Source organism: Vipera ursinii (genome assembly GCF_947247035.1).
Source record: "Vipera ursinii genome assembly, chromosome: 6".
Taxonomy (NCBI): Eukaryota; Metazoa; Chordata; class Lepidosauria; order Squamata; family Viperidae; genus Vipera; species Vipera ursinii.
Window position 1 is genome coordinate 1,977,126 of NC_139515.1, and position 18,633 is coordinate 1,995,758.

General features: G+C 42.9%; 1 protein-coding gene across 1 annotated transcript in view; it reads left to right on the forward strand.

Annotated features, from left to right (window-relative positions):
- Positions 1–18,633, forward strand: part of LOC310642722 (von Willebrand factor-like) — a 131,763-nt gene that overhangs the window by 2,015 nt on the left and 111,115 nt on the right. Inside the window, 6 exon segments of the mRNA XM_083366609.1 lie at positions 217–366; positions 2,166–2,268; positions 2,788–2,996; positions 9,269–9,393; positions 14,449–14,665; positions 17,569–17,741. Of these exon segments, the coding sequence (XP_083222735.1) occupies positions 217–366; positions 2,166–2,268; positions 2,788–2,996; positions 9,269–9,393; positions 14,449–14,665; positions 17,569–17,741 (977 nt within the window).

Consider the following 18,633-nt stretch of genomic DNA (forward strand, 5'->3'; position numbering starts at 1 on the left):
TTTGTCACCTCATCCTTCCATCCTCCTGAGGTCCGTAAAAGGAGGACCCCGATTGTTGGGGGACAATGGGCTGACTCTGTCAACTTCTTAGAGAGGGCTGTAAAGCACTGTGAAGCGGCATATAAGTCTAAGGGCTGTGGCTATCTGAAAGCGGTAGAACTTCACGGTACTTTCTCTGCTTCGGACGCCCTATGGTAACCAATCCTGATCTTGCAGGGCAAAAAGATTTCTCTCCGTCATTTGCACGCTGTAGCCTTTTTGGGGATGATCACATTAAAACTTTCGACGAACTGCTGTATGATTTTGCCGGAGACTGCAGCTACCTGCTCGCTGGAGACTGTGAAAAGAGATCTTTCCTCTTACTGGGTGAGTTTAAACTGCATTTTGGATACACTGCTGAATGCTTCTTGAACGTTGTCTGAGGTTCTCCAGATTAGAAGAGTGAGTGAGCAATTCGGCACAATATAAGGGAGCTTGCTTAGAGATGGGAGATGTTCATCAAGAAGAGACTGGACAGTCACTTGTCTGAAAAGTTATAGGTTCTCCTGCTCGAGTAGGGGGTTGGACTAGAAGACCTCCAGGGTCCCTTCCAGCTCCTATTCTATTCTATTCTATTCTATTCTATTCTATTCTATTCTATTCTATTCTATTCTATTCTATTCTACTCTACTCTACTCTACTCTAATTTCTATTCTATTCTATTCTATTCTACTCTGTTCTGTTCTGTTCTGTTCTATTCTACTCTACTCTACTCTACTCTACTCTACTCTACTCTACTCTACTCTACTCCATTCCACTCCACTCCACTCTATTCTGCTCTATTCTAATTTCTATTCCATTCCATTCCATTCCATTCCATTCCATTCCATTACAGTCCAGTCCAGTCCAGTCCAGTCCAGTCCAGTCTAGTCTAGTCTAGTCTAGTCTAGTCTAGTCTAGTCTAGTCTATTCTTCATTATTCTACTCTACTCTACTCTACCCTACCCTACCCTACCCTGTCCTATCCTATCCTATCCTATCCTATCCTATCCTATCCTATCCTATCCTATCCTATCCTATCCTATCCTATCCTACCCTACCCTACCCTATCCTATCCTATCCTATCCTATCCTATCCTATCCTATCCTATCCTATCCTATCCTATCCTATCCTATTCTTTTCTATTCTAATATATTTTTGCAACTGCAAAAATACCTCTTGCTTTAACAAAATGTAGAACATAGAATAACAGGGTAGGAAGGGACCTTGAAGATCTTCTGGTAGAATGCCCTGCTCACACAGGAGACCCCATGCCACTTTATATAAAAGGGCTGTTTCTTCTTGAAAACCTCCAGTGTTGGAGCATTCACAGCTTCTGGAGTCAGGTTGTTCCACTGGTTAATTGTTCTCACTGTCAGGAAATTTCTCCTTAGTTCTAGGTTGCTTCTCTCCTTGGTTAGTTTCCATCTGTTGCTTCTTGTCCTGCCTTCAGGGGCTTTGGAGAACAGGGTGACCCCCCCTTCTCTTCGATAGCCCCTCAAGTACTGGAAGACTGCTATCAGACCACCCTAGTCCTCCTCTTTATTAGACTAAATGAATCTACAACCCTCAATTGTTCATTGTTTGCTTTAGCCTCCAAACCCTTTTATCATCACTTTTGCTCTTCTCAGCCCTACTGGATCCTCCTTCACAAGAGATTTCAGACAGATTTTTGACATCTGTCTATCACGAAGGGCATGCCACTAGATTTCTTGTACTGTCAATGCACCAGGGGATGGGACTTTTGCAGATTTTTGCAATGATTCCACAAAGTTACAAGAAAAGTTGTTTTGCACTTCCGGTAAAAACGGTGGAGAAATTCTTTTGATTCGAACTTTTCGCCAAGCTGATACCTGGTTTGCCTTTTTCATTTGTTCCGCCTATCCATGTAAAAAAATTTGCAAACTTTTGATCGGATGGTCACCTTTACCTTTAAAAAAAAACAACCTGTTTTCTGTGGACACCCCTGACCTTGTAGCTTTTGCATAATGTTTGGAAATTAGCTCACCGAAGAGCTGGTATTATACTAAATGCAAGTTTTACAAAATAAGAACAATTGCTTCTCATAATTTACCCAGAGTCGCCAAAAAGGAGAGCAAGCCAATGATTGTTAGCAGAAATGCCACTCACCTTTTGTTTCGTTTCAGGTGACTATCACAATGGCAAAAGAATCAGCCTTTCTGTGTACCTGGGAGAGTATTTTGAGATCCACTTGTTCTTAAATGGAACTGTGACTCAAGGTGAAAAAAGGTAAACATTTGGGTCACAACAACAGCAACACAGGAAGGCCTTGACTTACAACAATTCATTTAGTGGCTGCTTGAAGTTACAACGGCACTGGAAAAAAGCAACTTACGACCGTTATTCACCTTTACGACCATTGCAGCATCCCCTCAGGGTCATGGGGTCAAAATTCAGACCCTTGGCAACTGTTTCCTATTTATGGCAGTTGCAGCGTCGTCCCGGGGGGGTGGTGGTCAGGTGATCCCCTTTCTGTGACCTTCTGACAAACAAAGTCAATGGGGAAAGAGAGATTCGCTTAACAACCGGGTTTCTAACTTAACAACCGCAGTGGTTCACTTAACACATGTAGCAAGAAAGGTCGTAAGATGGGGCAAAACTCACTGAACATCCGTCTCGTTTAGCAACAGAAATTTGGGGCTCAGTTGCGGTCCTAAGTGGAGGACCGTGCTGTAGCCCAGCATCAAAAAAAAAAGTGATATTTTCTACACCTCATAGTAAGGGAATCTGTCCTTCCTCTTGCAACAGGGTTTTGGTGCCCTACGCCTCCAACGGAGTCTTTCTAGAAATGGAAGCCGGGTATTACAAACTGTCCAGTGAGGAACAGGGCTTCGTGGCGAAGATTGACACCAGTGGGAACGTCCTTCTAAGCCTTGCAGAAAAGCACTACAACAGGACGTGTGGACTCTGTGGGAACTTCAACAGGTTTGCTGAGGATGACTTCATGACGCAGGAAGGTGAGCGTTCAGTAGGGACTGGGTAGTATATTTTGCTACTGCCTTCTCTCCGGTAAAGTTGACTTGAAATCTTCTAATATTCCCCACACATTATGGAGCTCTTCATTGTGTCGGGAGCGAGAACACATGGAATATTAGCACCACTTGGTAAGACCACATTGCCCCAAGTGTGGTCTTCCCAAGTGGTGCTAATATTACATGTGCTCTCGATACTATTCCTCTGTTGAGGCAGTCTAGAATTGAGTTGGCTTTTTTGGCAACTGCATCACACTGGTGGCTCATACGTAAGTGGTGTCCACTAGGATTCCTAGATCCTTGTCACAGCTACTACCCTTGAGCCTTCTGCCCCCTGTTCTACACCTGTGCACTTGGTTTTCCTTGCCTAAGTGTAAGACCGCTTACTTTTCTTGCCACTGAGTTGCATTTTGTTGGATAGGGCCCAGTGTTCGAGCTTGTCAAGATCCTTCTGCATCCTGAGTCTTATCTTCTAAAGTGTTGGCTATTCCTCCTAGCTTAGTGCTGTCTGCCAATTTGATAGACTTCCCCTTCTATCCCCTCATTTATGTCTTTTATGAAGATGGTGAAGAGTACCTAAGACCCTGAGGTTCCCCTCCTGATGTTGGGACTCTAGAAAGAGGGCACAGAAGAGCAACAAAGATGATCAGGGGACTGGAGGCTAAAACATACAAAGAAGGGTTGCTGGAATTGGGGATGTCTAGTTTAATGAAGAGAAGGACGAGGGGTGACATGATAGCAGTCTTCCAGTATCTCAGGGGCTGCCCCAAAGAAGAGGGAGTCAAGCGATTCTCCAAAGCACCCGAAGGCAGGACAAGAAGCAATGGAGGGAAACCAACCAAGGAGAGAAGCAACCTGGAACCAAGGAGGAATTTTCTGACAGTGAGAACAATTAATCAGTGGAACAACCTACCTCTAGAAGTAGTGAATACTCCATCACTGAAAGTTTTTAAGAAGAGACTGGACAGCCATTTGTCTGAAATGGTATAGGGTTTCCTGCCTGAGCAGGGGTTGGACTAGAAGACCTCCAAGGTCCCTTCCAACTTTATTATTATTATTATTATTATTATTATTATTATTATTATTATTTATTTATTTTAATTCCATTTATATCCCGCCCTTCTCCGAAGACTCAGGGCGGCTTACAAGATTATTATTATTATTATTATTATTATTATTATTATTATTATTATTATTATTATTATTATTATTCATCGCACAGTCAGCCAGATGTTCAGACTGGATTTGGCATTTTTGTCTACCTATCGAGTCCTTACCAAGGACCCGGGACAGGCAGATGTGGATGTTTGAATTGATGGCATTACAGATGGAAGCGATTCCTAGCCTAATGGATGAAAAGGGGATATATTGCTTTAGCAAGATTGATTTCTTAGCCTGGTTTCTGCTGATTATTGTGGTGGCTATAAAGATGTTTCCCCTGATCGGCTCCTTCATTGTCTATCCCTGAATAGATTCTCCTCCATGGGTGTTGAGTCTCTCAAGCCCATTTTGCTCAAAGCTGACATTTTTTTGAGCCATTTTCTTTTTTTTTTTTTTCCCTTGGTGACATGAGTTGGGTTTGAGCTCACCACAAAAAATGTGCCTTCAAACATGTAATTTCTGCTTCAGGTAGAGCTGTACAAAGTTTAAGAATTTAACATATCTGATGAAAGCTGCAGGGGCAGCTGGGAAGGAAAAAAAACAGCTTACTGGGATAAAATGTGACACAATTTCACACCTCTTGGAAATGGTTAACAGCCAAATGTGAAATATCTCTTTTTTTGTTGTTGTTTTGGACTGATTGAGTTCCAGCTTAGATGATTCATTGTACCTGAAAAACTTTTCTTTTTAGTTTTCTTTTATTTTAAAACAAAACAAAACAAAACATGGAATGTTGGCTCAGTTTAAGAATGTGCGGTGGCTCAGTGGGTTGGGACGCTGAGCTTGTCGATCAGAAGGTCGGCAGTTTGGCGGGTCGAATCCCGAGTGCCGCGTAGCAGAGTGAGCGCCTGTTACTCGTCCCAGCTTCTGCCAACCTAGCAGTTCGAAAGCACGTAAAAATGCAGGTAGAAAAATAGGGACCACTACGGTGGGAAGGTAACAGCGTTCCATGCGCCTTTGGCGTCTAGTCATGCCGGCCACATGACCACGGAGACGTCCTCGGACAAGCGCCGGCTCTTCGGCTTTGAAACGGAGATGAGCACCGGCCCCTAGAGTCAGAAACGACTAGCACACATCTGCGGGGTAAACTTTACCTTTACCTTTTTACTGCGTCTGTGTTTAGGGAATTTTCTAAATGGCTCGAAAGAAAAGCAAAGCAACAAAGGACAAATTAAAATTAGTCCTCGACTTACAGCAGTTTAGCGACTGTCCAAAGTTGCGACGGCGATGAAAAAAGTGATTTAGGATTGTTTTTCACACTCATGACCGTTGCGGCACCCCCAGGGTCACATGATCAAAATTCAGATGCTTGTCAGCTGACTCAGATTTATGACGGTCGCAGCATTTCCACACACACACCCCCGCCCCGGGGTCAGGTGATTGCGACCTTCTGACAAGCAAAGTCAATGGGGGGAAGCCAGATCCACTTAACAAGCCTGTGTCTAAATTAACAACTGCAGCAAATCACATAACAACGGTGGCAAGATAGGTCGTTAAACAGGGCAAAACTCACTTAACAAATGTCTCACTTAGCATCATAGATTTGTCGTGGTCGTATGTTGAGGACTAGCTGTATTTTGGGCTCTGGGCTCAACTGTTGCTGAGTTCGCTCCTATGAAGTCATCCACAAGCAAGCCAGCTACTTTTTTTGCAAGATGCTGACAGGAATGCAAGAAGGCCCGTCCCAAAATTCTGGTCTGAATTTACACTTTTAAATATGAGTCCAGCGGTGGGGCATCTGTTGAAGACCTGACTTTAACAAGACCCCTTGTGAGAGCACAGACTCCTGAACGTTAGCACAGGACTGGAAAAAAAAATATATCGAGTAACTAAGTAGTGGAAATCCCATATATTATAACATGTTTTCATTATGATGTTGCTCCGCATGCAAAGCCTGGACAACGTCCAGCTATCAAGAAATGCTAGCAAAGGTGTTTTGTTTGAAATAAAAGCCAGCTTTAATAGTAATATATGAGGATATAAAAACCTCCCTTCCACCTGAGCTGTGTCTTGAAAAGAAGAGAGGGACAGGTGTGTGTGTGTGTGTTGTGTGTGTGTGTGTAGAGGAAGATCAGACAAATGGTTGTCCAATCTCTTCTTAAAGACTTCCAGTTTGGAGCATCCACAGATTCTGGAGGCAGGTCGTTCCACTGGTTAATTGTTCTCACTGTCAGGAAGTTTCTCCTTAGTTCTAGGTTGCTTCTCTCCTTGACTAGTTTCCATCCGTGGCTTCTTGTCCTGCTCTCAGGTGCTTTGGAGAAGAGCTTGACTCCCTCTTCTTTGTGGCAGCCCCTGAGATATTGGAACGCTGCTATCATGTCACCCCTCACCCTTCTCTTCGTTAAACTACACATCCCCAATTCCAGCAACCGTTCCCTATATGTTTTAGCCTCCAGTCCCCCAATCATCTTTGTTGCTCTTCTCTGTACTCTTTCTAGAGTCTCGACATCTTTTTTACATCATGGTGACCAAAACTGGATGCAGTATTCCAGGTGTGGCCTTACCGAGGCCTTGTAAAGTGGTATTAACACTTCACGTGATCTTGATTCTGTCCCTCTGTTCATGCAGCCTAGCACTGTGTTGGCTTTTTTGGCAGCTGCAGCACAAGGCTGGCTCATGTTTAAGGGATCGTCCACTAGGATTCCGAGATCCCTCTCACAGTTGCCACTATTGAGCAAGGAACCATCTATACTATACCTGTGCATTTGGTTTTTCTTGCCTAAATGTACTTTTTGTCTGGTGGCAGCTGTGTTGTGCGAATGCTGACGTGCTCTAGAAAATCAGCATCTGCCCCCAGGCCCCCAAACAGGGTGAAATCCATACAGTATGCTTCCCGCTTGAAGATCTGAGTCACCTTTCTGGTTTTTCTTCTTGAAAAGGAAGGTCAGTGAATGAGTCGTAAAAAACATGCTTGTATTATTTTTAGGAAGGAAATTTCCAGTTTGCTTTCTCATGGGAAAAAAGTACCCTGTGTAAAACATGTTTGAAGCTTAATTGTTCCCTTAAAAAAAAGATAATCCAGAAACTGCAGTATTTTTCCACATCTGTGATCAGATAGCAATGGCTTCTCCCCCGTAGAAAGATAGGAACTAAATTGCGCAACCTACTACTTCCTTTTTTTTTTAAAATGAGTTCTTCTTTTTTTAAAAAAAATGGATGGTGTTTCTGAGGTTGTTGGCTATTTCTGTCGTCTTCTTGTTGCTGTTAGCTGTGGTCCGACCCATTGCGACCCCATAGACAACGTTCCTCCAGGCCTTCCTGTCCTCTACCATCTTCTGGAGTCCATCTAAGCTCACGCCTCCTGCTTCAGGGACTCCATCCAGCCACCTAATTCTCTGTCGTCCCCTTCTTCTCTTGCCCTCCATCTTTCCCAGCATTAGGCCCTTCTCCAGTGAGTCCTTCCTTCTCATTAGGTGGCCAACGTATTTGAGTTTCAGCTTCAGGATCTGGCCTTCTAAAGAGCAGTCAGGGTGGATCTCCTCTAGGACTGACCGGTTTGATCACCTTGCAGTCCAAGGGACTCGCAGGAGTCTTCTCCAGCGCCGTAGTTCAAAGGCCTCAATTCTTTGGCGCTCAGCCTTTTTTATGGTCCAGCTTTCACTGCATACATTGCAACTGGGAAGACCAGTTTCTGTCTTGCCAACATCTTTAGAGAGAGTCTGATGCTCTTATGGTTACATCTCTTCTCTAGCCAAGGCTTCCATGCGCGGGGAATAAGGTATGACTCTTGTGCAAGGAAGTCCATGTTTGTTGAGCTGTGCCCTTGTGATATAAAGCTTTATTTTCCAAAGAATTTGGGAGCGAGTGGAATATAAATGGATGGCAGAGCAGGCCAATGTTGACTGATCAGGGTTACATCCTGCTTTTCATTCAGTAGCTCCCTCCTTCGTTTTTCTTTCTTGTCCAAATACATCTCATGAGCTTCTGTAGGTGAAGGTGTTCTAGATCAGCAAGACCTAATCTAGTACCTTCCCTCTTGGGTCCCATGCCTGGAGAGCAAGGTCTCTGACTGTGAAGGCAGAGCAAAGTAGACGGGATTTTTCGTCTCTTCCTGGCTGAGCCTTCTCCGAGAGTAAAGCAGCACACGGTTGCTAAGAAGTTAAACACTTCTCATGCAAAAAGGTGAATTTTTGGAAAGGCTGTGTATTTTGCTTAGAGCAGGGGTCTTCAAAGTTGGCCCTTTTATGACTCATGGACCTCAACTCCCAGAATTCCTCAGCCAGCAAGCAGGGGTCTTCAAACTCGGCCCTTTTATGACTCATGGACCTCAACTCCCAGAATTCCTCAGCCAGTGTGGAATTCTGGGAGTTGAAGTCCATGAGTCATAAAAGGGCCGAGTTTGAAGACCCCTGGCTTAGAGCAGAAGGATAAGCTGAGCCTCAGTGCCATTGGATAGTTGAAGGAAGCCAGATAGATTTAGTTATTTAGTTATTACATTGTCCTGCAAGGTTTTCCTTCAGAATGGCTCTGGCAACTGCTAGTACTAGTAAAAGCAAAGATAGAAGTGGTTCTAAATAAATACACTTGAATTAGCTGATTTAAACAGCTGATTTCTCAGCCTCTGCCAACTTGGCAAATCCTCACATCTTAAAGTTGCTGGGGGGAGGAGGAGGAGGAGGAGGGAGAATAAGAAAAGAGGAGGAAGAGGAAGAATGGAATAAGAAATGAATAGAAATGTGTAGAGTAGAGTAGAGTAGAGTAGAGTAGAGTAGAATAGAATAGAAATAAGGATAGAATAGAATAGAATAGAATAGAATAGAATAGAATAGAATAGAATAGAATAGAATAGAATAGAATAGAATAGAATAGAATAGAATAGAATAGAATAGAGACCTTGGAGGTCATCTAGTCCAACCCCCTGCTCAGGCAGGAGACCCTATACCATTTCAGACAAATGGTTGTCCAATCTCTCCTTAAAAGCCTCCAGTCTTGGACCATTCACAACTTCTGCAGGCTGGTTGTCCCACTGCTTTCAAAGAGAGCGATCGGCTTTGGGTAGCGGGTTACAACGTGTGACCCACTAAAAGTGTGCATTAACAAGGGGTTTCTAATCAGGTTGTGTTATCCTGTGGCCTTTTCTCTCCTGTCCACTTCAGGGATATTGGAAGAGAACAGCTACACCTTCGCGAACTCCTGGGGCATGAGTAACCAGCAGAAGAAATGCCAGCGTGTGGGGCCCCCCAGTTACACATGCAACATCTCCTCAGAAGCTGCAGAGAAGGTTTGTGCAGCCGTGGGAGACGCAGGGCCCTCCCTTATTTGAAATAACAATGGTGTGTGTGTGTGTGTGTGTGTTAAATCCTCCAGAAGATTTCAATGTAGGTAGCCCTCAACTTAACAAAGAGTTCGTTTTGTGATCCTTGCAACGGCTTTCACCCAAGGGGAACCCCGTGATTCTGGGAGGCAGCAACCATCATAAATACAGGCCGGTTGCCCATCAGCCAGTCCTGTCACCCTTTTTCGGCTGCTGTTGTAACTTTGAACAACTGCTACGCAAATGGTTGTTAGTCCAGGACTAACTTTAATGGATTAGTCGCGCGACCATATCCAAGTGGCAACGCCATTGGAAAAAAAAACACGACTGTTTTTCAAACTTAACAACCAATGCAGCATCCCCAGGATCATGTGTTCAAAATTTGGTCGCTTGGCAACTGGCGTGTACCTAGGATGTCATGTGATCATCTTTTGGGACCTTCTGATAAGCAACGGGGCATCCAGATTCACTGAACAGCCGTGTTGCTAACTTAAGAATGGCAGCGATTAAACTTAAGGACGGCGGCAAGGAAGGGTTGCAAAACGGAGCGAAACCTTTTTAGCAAACGTCTCCCCGAGCAACAGAAATTCTGGGTTTTCATTGCAATCCAAAGGGTCACCGGCGTGCGAGAGACCCACCTCAAGAACGGCAAGAGGTCCCCAATTTAAAACTTGCCTTCCCCTCCAGAAAAAAAATTAAAAGAATCCCCCCCCAAAAAAAAGAACTCTAGCAAGAAACGGCTGTAAAAAGAGAAGCCGTCTGAATTAGGCGCATTCAGAAGACATTACGGCATTGTCCGAAATGGATTTGCTGTCAAAGCAAGACATTGTTCTATTAATAGTGCCCTGGCAATGCCAGACTCTCGGGAAGAATTTCGTTTTCCGTGAAGAAAAGAGTTTTCTTTGTTTGCCAATTCCAGGCTTGGCAAGGCAGAGCTGCTCCTACCTCCGCTTGTTTCAGCATGCCACCGTCAGCTGCTGAGATCCGGGCACAATAGGCCAGGCCAAAGAATTCCTCTCCTCATTTCTCAGCCTCTGCAGGGCCCAATGCGGGAGGCGTCTGAGAATCAGAATCAGAGTAGAGCTGGAAGGGACCGTGAAGGTCATCTAGTCCAGCCCCCTGCTCAAGCAGGAGACCCTAATAGCATTTCAGACAAGGGACTTTACCGTCTCTTCTGAAAAACCTCCAGTGATGGAGCAGCCACAATTCTTTCTATCTATCTATCTATCTATCTATATCTATCTATCTATCTATCTATCTATCTATCTATCTATCCATCCATCCATCCATCTAACTATATCTTCAATCAATTTAATCAGAGTAGAGCTGGAAGGGACCGTGAAGGTCATCTAGTCCAGCCCCCTGCTCAAGCAGGAGACCCTAATAGCATTTCAGACAAGGGACTTTACCGTCTCTTCTGAAAAACCTCCAGTGATGGAGCAGCCACAATTCATTCTATCTATCTATCTATCTATCTATATCTATCTATCTATCTATCTATCTATCTATCTATCTATCTATCTATCTATCTATCTATCTATCTATCCATCCATCCATCTAACTATATCTTCAATCAATTTAATCAGAGTAGAGCTGGAAGGGACCGTGAAGGTCATCTAGTCCAGCCCCCTGCTCAAGCAGGAGACCCTAATAGCATTTCAGACAAGGGACTTTACCGTCTCTTCTGAAAAACCTCCAGTGATGGAGCAGCCACAATTCATTCTTTCTTTCTTTCTTTCTTTCTTTCTTTCTTTCTTTCTTTCTTTCTTTCTTTCTTTCTTTCTTTCTTTCTTTCTTTCTTTCTATCTATCCATCCATCCATCCATCCATCCATCCATCCATCTAACTATATCTTCAATCAATTTAATCAGAGTAGAGCTGGAAGGGAACATGGAGGTCTTCTAGTCCAGCCCCCTGCTCAAGCAGGAGATCCTATATCATTTCAGAGGAGGCACTCTCTGGTCTCTTCTTAAAAACCTCCAGTGACGGAGCAGACTTTCCCGTGCTCTTGCGGTGACTTCAGGGGTCGGCTTGCCTCTCCTTGGAAGTCAGAAATGTCCTGAGGTGAGTCTTGAGCAAGCCAAAGAGTAATTGCCGAGACAGGAAGATGACCAACTCAACGAGGCTAATGAGTTTGTTCATTTGAATTTGGTTAAGTATTAGGCAAGGGGTCCTCAGCGCTCTCTGAGCTTGGCGGTTTTCTTGCAGACGTTTCATGACCTAACTAGATAACATCATCAGTGCTAGAAAGGAGTAGGGTTTGTGGAATGATGATGATGGTGGTGGTGGTGGAGGAGGAGGAGGAGGAAGAGGAGGACTGTGGGACTGTCCTTGGTGCTCTCTGAGCTTGCTTGTTTCCTTGCAGACGTTTCATGGCCCAAAGTAGGTAACATCATCAGTGCTAGAAGAGAGTGGAGTTTGTGGAATGGAGATGGAGGAGGAGGAGGAGGAGGAGGAGGAGGAGGAGGAGGAGGAGGAGGAGGAGGAGGAGGAGGAGGAAGGACAGACTGTGGGGTCCTTGGTGCTCTCTGAGCTTGGTGGTTTTCTTGCAGACATTTCATGGCCCAAAGTAGGTAACATCATCAGTGCTAGAAGAGAGTGGAGTTTGTGGAATGGAGATGGAGGAGGAGGAGGAGGAGGAGGAGGAGGAGGAGGAGGAGGAGGAGGAGGAAGGACAGACTGTGGGGTCCTTGGTGCTCTCTGAGCTTGGTGGTTTTCTTGCAGACATTTCATGGCCCAAAGTAGGTAACATCATCAGTGCTAGAAAGGAGTAGAGTTTGTGGAATGATGGACGAGGAGGAGGAGGAGGAGGAGGAGGAGGAGGAGGAGGAGGAGGAGGAGGAGGAGGATTGTAGGGTCCTTGGTGGTCTCTGAGCTTGCTTGTTTTCTGGCAGATGTTTCATGACCCAAACTAGGTAACATTTTGTCATTTGATGTAATAACCTTTGCACCTAGTTTTCTTTACATACAGCTTGGAGGTACACATTTCTTTAAAAACAAAGACAAAGTTGGCTTCATCTTTTGAGAATATTCAGTAGCCATGGGGGTGTGGGGGGAGGAGAAGCACCATCCCATCATGGTTATTGCCTCAAAGCCAACAGCATTAATCTTCCATATTGTAACTCTCCATTGTACTACGGAATAGCGTGCTCTGTAGAGATTAAGTTTTTAGAGACAAGTCGCAAATATTTACATTCTTTTGAATATACAAATGAAACCCAAAGGCTCATCGTGATCAAGCTTGCAGCTACTAAGTCTTTTTATAACATCCTCTCTCATTTTAGTCTTCAGAACTTCAACTTTTGACCTGAAAAATCTGGGGTTTAAAATGAGCAGGCAGTTAGAATTGAAGCATTTCCAAAATGTAATATACTGTTAGTTTTGGATCGAAGATGGATCTCACACCAGCCTTTCATTCTTTGATTTATTCGGTTCCACAGGATCTGTTTAAACAAGTGTTTATTTAAGGAGGGATTCTGAGTTATATGAATTTGCTTCCTCCCTCCTCCTGGAGAGAGACATAACTTTGCAGAACAATAGAATTTATTATTCATTTAGCTTTCCTCACTCCACTGAGTGGCATGCAGCAAAAATAAGGATTTAAAAAAAACATAGAAAACAACAGAAAGCCACAAAACAACCTCAGTCGTCATAGCTCAATGCAACAACGCAAGAAATGCTCTCCCCCCAGAACCAGATTGTCATTTCTCTCTTGTGTATTTGTGAGATAAATGGTAGCTTGTATTTGTGGAGGCAAGTTAACTCCTCAGGAGGAACACTTTCTTTTTTTGTTGTGGTTTGCTTGTGGGTTTTTTTTTTTTTGGTTATTGGTTTTAAAAGATCACCTAGTCTGGTTCTCGTAATTCATATTTTTTAAAATTGGTTTACCAAAACATAAAATACAAAGAAATAAAAATAAAAATAAAAATAATGGAAAAATAGGGATGGAAAGGGAGAAGAGGAAAAAGTGAAGAGTAAAGGGAAAAACAAAAAAGCATATGGAATAGAATAGAATAGAATAGAATAGAATAGAATAGAATAGAATAGAATAGAATAGAATAGAATAGAAAATATGGAATAAGAATAGAATAGAATAGAATAGAATAGAATAGAATAGAATAGAATAGAATAGAATAGAATAGAATAGAATAGAAAATATGGAATAAGAATAGAGTAGAATAGAATAGAATAGAATAAAATAGAATAGAATAGAATAGAATAGAATAGAATAGAATAGAATAGAATAGAATAGAATAGAATAGAATAGAATAGGAATAAGGAATAAGGAATGGAACGGAACGGAACAGAACAGAACGGAACAGAACAGAACAGAACAGAACAGAACAGAACAGAACAGAACAGAATAGAAGCTGAAAGGAACCTTGGAGGTCTTCTAGTCCAGCCCCCTTGGCTTCTGACTCCTTTTGGTGCAGTAGACCAAGGTAATACCATACAACTTTTAATTTTTACATAATAATATATACTGGGCATTTCACAGTACATAAATTATATATACTGGCCATTTTACATAATAATATATGCTGGCCATTCCTGTAACAACAAAGCTATCTACTCAGCAAAATCCAAAATCAAAGTTTCATTCCCACCCCCACCTCAAGCACAAAGTGCAAAAGTGGTTTCCAAGTAGACACAAAATGAATCGTATTTCTTTAATCGAAGCAGTCAATTTAGCCACCCCTGCTAACTCCATCAATTTTTGCAGCCATTCGTCCACGGTGGGGAATCAAAGTATCCTTCTGGGTGGTTTTTTTTTCTTGCATAAAGTATTCTTGCTGCCCTCAGCACCCATGTGTATGTGTGTGTGTGTGTGTGTGTGTGTGTGTATGCTCACCTGACCTTGTCTTGCCTCTTCTGTAAGGAGAAGTCTTTAAGAAAGACACCATGAAGATCAACCATAAAGAAATGGTTGTTAATAACCCTTAGTCTGGAAAATAATAGATTATCGCCCTTCTTCCCCGTTTTCAATCAATTACGCTCACTCCAGCTGTTCTCTTTCTGCAGGGCTTCATCGAAAACTGCCAGCTGCTGAGAACTTCGTCGGTCTTTTCAAAGTGCCATCACCTGGTGGATCCCGAAAAGTTCATTGGCCTCTGTGAAGAAGACATGTGCAGATGTGCTGAGGACAGACATTGCCACTGCCCGGTTTTTCTGGAGTATGCGCGAAACTGTGCACAGCAAGGTGTGGTTTTGAAAGGATGGCCCGCCAGCAGTGCCTGCGGTAAGTTTTCAGGATTAATGGCCTCGGGGAGATGGGCTTTACCCGCTTCTGGATTCTGTGAGGGATAAAAATTCAACTCCAAGGGTGTTGGAAGAGAAAACGAGTGTTATGAAAGCTTTTGCAAAAGCTGGTGGAGCTCTTGGTAATGGCCAATCCCAGAGGCCACACCTGAATCAATGTTTGCACAGGTTTTTATAGCCTGTCCCGTGCATCACGTCACATCCTTCCAAAGAGAGCCCATTTGATAGGCCCACCCAGTCACATGCTTTCCGGCCGCCTGGCAATCATTACAATAATCCAACCCTCCAATTATTAGATCAAAAAGCCCCTTTTTCCCCCCTGTCTTACCTTTCCTCTCTTTTCTTTTCTTTTTATTGAAAAGTTTCACAATACCTTTTAAATTTCCATCCCTCCCCCTCCCCCACCCAATTTTCCCACCCTCCCCCTCCCCCTCCCCGACTTCCCAGAGCTGGATACAGGGTATTGCCTTTAACAATCTTAAGCTACAATAAGCTAACTAACTATAATTATACTTAAATCCTATCGCAATTTAACTCTCCTTAAAGATAACTAGATAATAATAAATCTTATAATTCTCATATTATTCGTAACTAAATAAAACTTTTTTTTGTCCCATATTTGTTCTGAATATAATCAGTCCATCTTCTCCATTCCAAAATATATATTTGTTACAAATGGTCTCCTTTCCTGCTAACTAAGTGTGTAGACGTATCTACAAGGTGAACTGCTACCCAAACTGGACAACTGCAATTATAAAGGATTTATCTCTTCCCTTCTTTATCTGTAAGAGTGCCTGCTTTTCATCTAAAAGCTTTGTGTGTATCAGAGTTTGTGCTTCGGTTAAACATGGCGGCCCTTTGGTTCATAGTTATACTTTAAAATGCTAACTCTAGGCAGTTTTTAGAAAGAATAAACCTCATATAAATCGAATAATGTATTCTTCATAAGCTATATGCTATTCTACAATAGCGTGTGCTATTCCAAAAATATGTTTTGAGCTGGTGTATATAGTCCCTCTCTATTCCTTCAGCCTACTACATCTCCTTTCCTAAAAATACCTTAGCTAAGTGCCTCTATATGCCTATCCCTTTAGCAGAAATGAAAAATTATAACCTGTGCATTTACTGTGTACCTCACAATCCCAAGGTGCAAGTTCTCCCTGTTCTTATATGGGGCAGGTCACAAGGGTTTGTGATTGTTTGTCTAGGCAGCCAACAATAACAATAACAATAACAACAACAACAACAACAACAACAACAATAACAATAATAATAATAATAATAATAATAATAATAATAATAATAATAATCTGGAGACAGCAGAATAGACAAGAAAGAACTGGAGAAGATAACAAAATACAAAGACCTACAAATAGAAATAGAAAAACTGGGGCAAAGGCAAGCAAGGGTGGTACCAATTGTAATAGGCGCCTTGGGTGCAATCCCAAAACAACTGAAGTACCACTTGGACACCATCATCGGCATTGACAAATTCGCCATTAGTCAATTGCAAAAGGCAGCCTTACTGGGAACTGCTTCCATCCTGCAACGAGATCTGTAATACCATCAAACATCCACATCTGCCTATCCCAGGTCCTTGATAAGGACTCGATAGGCAGACAAAAATGCCAGATCCAGTCTGAACATCTGGCTGACTGTGTGAATAATAATAATAATAATAATAATAATAATAATAATAATAATAATAATAATAATAATAACAACAACAGCAGCAACAATAATAATAATAATAATAATAATAATAATAATAATAATAATAATAATAATAATAATAATAATGTTGGAAGGACCTTGGAGGTCATCTAGCCCAACCCCCTGCCCAGGCAGGAAACCCTACACCATTTCAGGCAAATGGCTGTCCAGTCTCTTCTTAAAATCTTCCAGTGTTGGAGCATTCACAGCTTCTGGAGGCAGGTGGTTCCGCTGGTTAATTATTCTAACGGTCAGGATGTCCTTCAGCGCAGAGGGGGAAAAAAAAAGGTAGGAATTTTTTGTCTAGGAATGAAGAGTCAGCTAAGTGGAAATAGATGTGTCTTGTGAGCATAACAGTATGTGATGACGACGATGATGATGAAAAATCCACCATCAGTCAATTGCATGGACTCTTATTTCCCTTCTGAGCAGCCCCTCAGTGTGCAAATAAAAGAAGAAGAAGAAAAAACCAGGAGAGAGGATTTGGGTTTGAGAAGATCTCCTCTTCCTCCTCTCGGATTCGAGAGATGCTTAATCTCTGTGGTCCTCCGGGTCCTGCCTCATGCCAAAAGGTGCTTTTTTCACCAGATCACAGTCATCCCAAAGAGGAAACTGGCCTTTCTTGTTTTTCTTTTGAAGACGTTTCGCTTCTCATCCAGGAGGCTTCTTCTGCTCCGACTGCATGGGGGAGGGGGAATGGAAAGATGTATGAATCTATAAATCTATAAATCCTTCCCTTCCCCACCATCCGGTCAGAGCGGAAGAAGCTTCTGGGATGAGAAGAGAAACGTCTTCAAAGAAAAACAAGACAGTCCAGATGCCTCCTGGAAAAAAAAAGCACCTTTGGGACAACCACGAGGTGGAGGACCGAGAACGTCCGTAGACACCAAGATGTCTTCCAAAGGTGCCTTTTTCGGGAGGCAACTGGACTGCCTCGTTTTTCTTTTGAAGACCTTCCGCTTCTCATCCCAGAAGCTTCTTCGGCTCTGACTGAAGAATGGAAAGATTGGGATGATCCGGTCAGAGCCGAAGAAGCTTCTGGGATGAGAAGCGAAAAAGTCTGCAAAAGAAAGCCAAGTTGCCTCCTGAAAAGAAAAAAAAAGCATCTTTGGGAGACACGCTTAATGGAGGCCCACCAAGGTTTCACTTCTCCCTCTTCCACCTTTCCAGCACCAGCGTGTCCAGGTGGCCTGGAGTACCACGAGTGCACATCCGCCTGTGCCAAGACCTGCCAGAGCCTGAATATCAACGAAGTGTGTCCGGAACTGTGTGTCGATGGTTGCAGCTGTCCTGGTAAATCTATTTGCAGCTTTGTGTACAGCGGGAATCTTTGGGGCTTTACTGTTTCTCCTTTTACTCGGGAGAAGGAAAGCGACGTCCCTTTTGAATGCTTGCAACTATTTATTTGTCCCCCTGCCTGTGTGTGTGTGTGTGTGTGTGTGTGTGTCTTCTTCTCCCGAAGGACCGCTCTTTAATAAAATAAAATTTAAAAAAGGGGGTGGGGGGGAAAGGGATTGGTCACATTCCAGCATTAACTGGTGGGTGCATGAATTCTGAATAGAATTAGAATTAGAGTGGAATGGAATGGAATGGAAGAGAAGAGAAGAGAAGAGAAGAGAAGAGAAGAGAAGAGAAGAGAAGAGAAGAGAAGAGAAGAGAAGAGAAGAGAAGAGAAAATATGGGATAGAATAGAATAGAATGGAATGGAATGGAATGGAATAGAATAGAATAGAATAGAATAGAATAGAATAGAATAGAATAGAATAGAATAGAATAGAATAGAATAGAATAGAATAGAATAGAATCTGGAAGGGACCTTCGAGGTCTTCTAGTCCAGCCCCCTGCTCAAGCAGAAGACCCCATGCCATCTCAGACAAGTGACTGTCCAGTCTCTTCTTAAAAACCTCCAGTGATGGAGCACCCACCCTTTCTGAAGGCAAAGGTGTTCCACTGGTTAATTGTCCTCACTGTCAGGAATTTTCTCCTGAATTCCAGGTTGCTTCTCCCTTTGGTCAGTTTCCATCCCTTGTTTCAAATTCTCCAGGATTATTTCTGAAAGAAAAAGACACATGAAAGGAAAGACAATGAGCTCTGCCTGAGCCAGGAGAAGTGAGATTGGGCCCTCTTTTTAAAAAAAAAATTTCTCTCTGGCTGATGTTCTGCAAGCGGCTTTTTCTAGAGAGTGTTGAAAGTGAGGGTGGCTTTTCAATTTTTCCAGTGTCTCTCTCTCTCTCT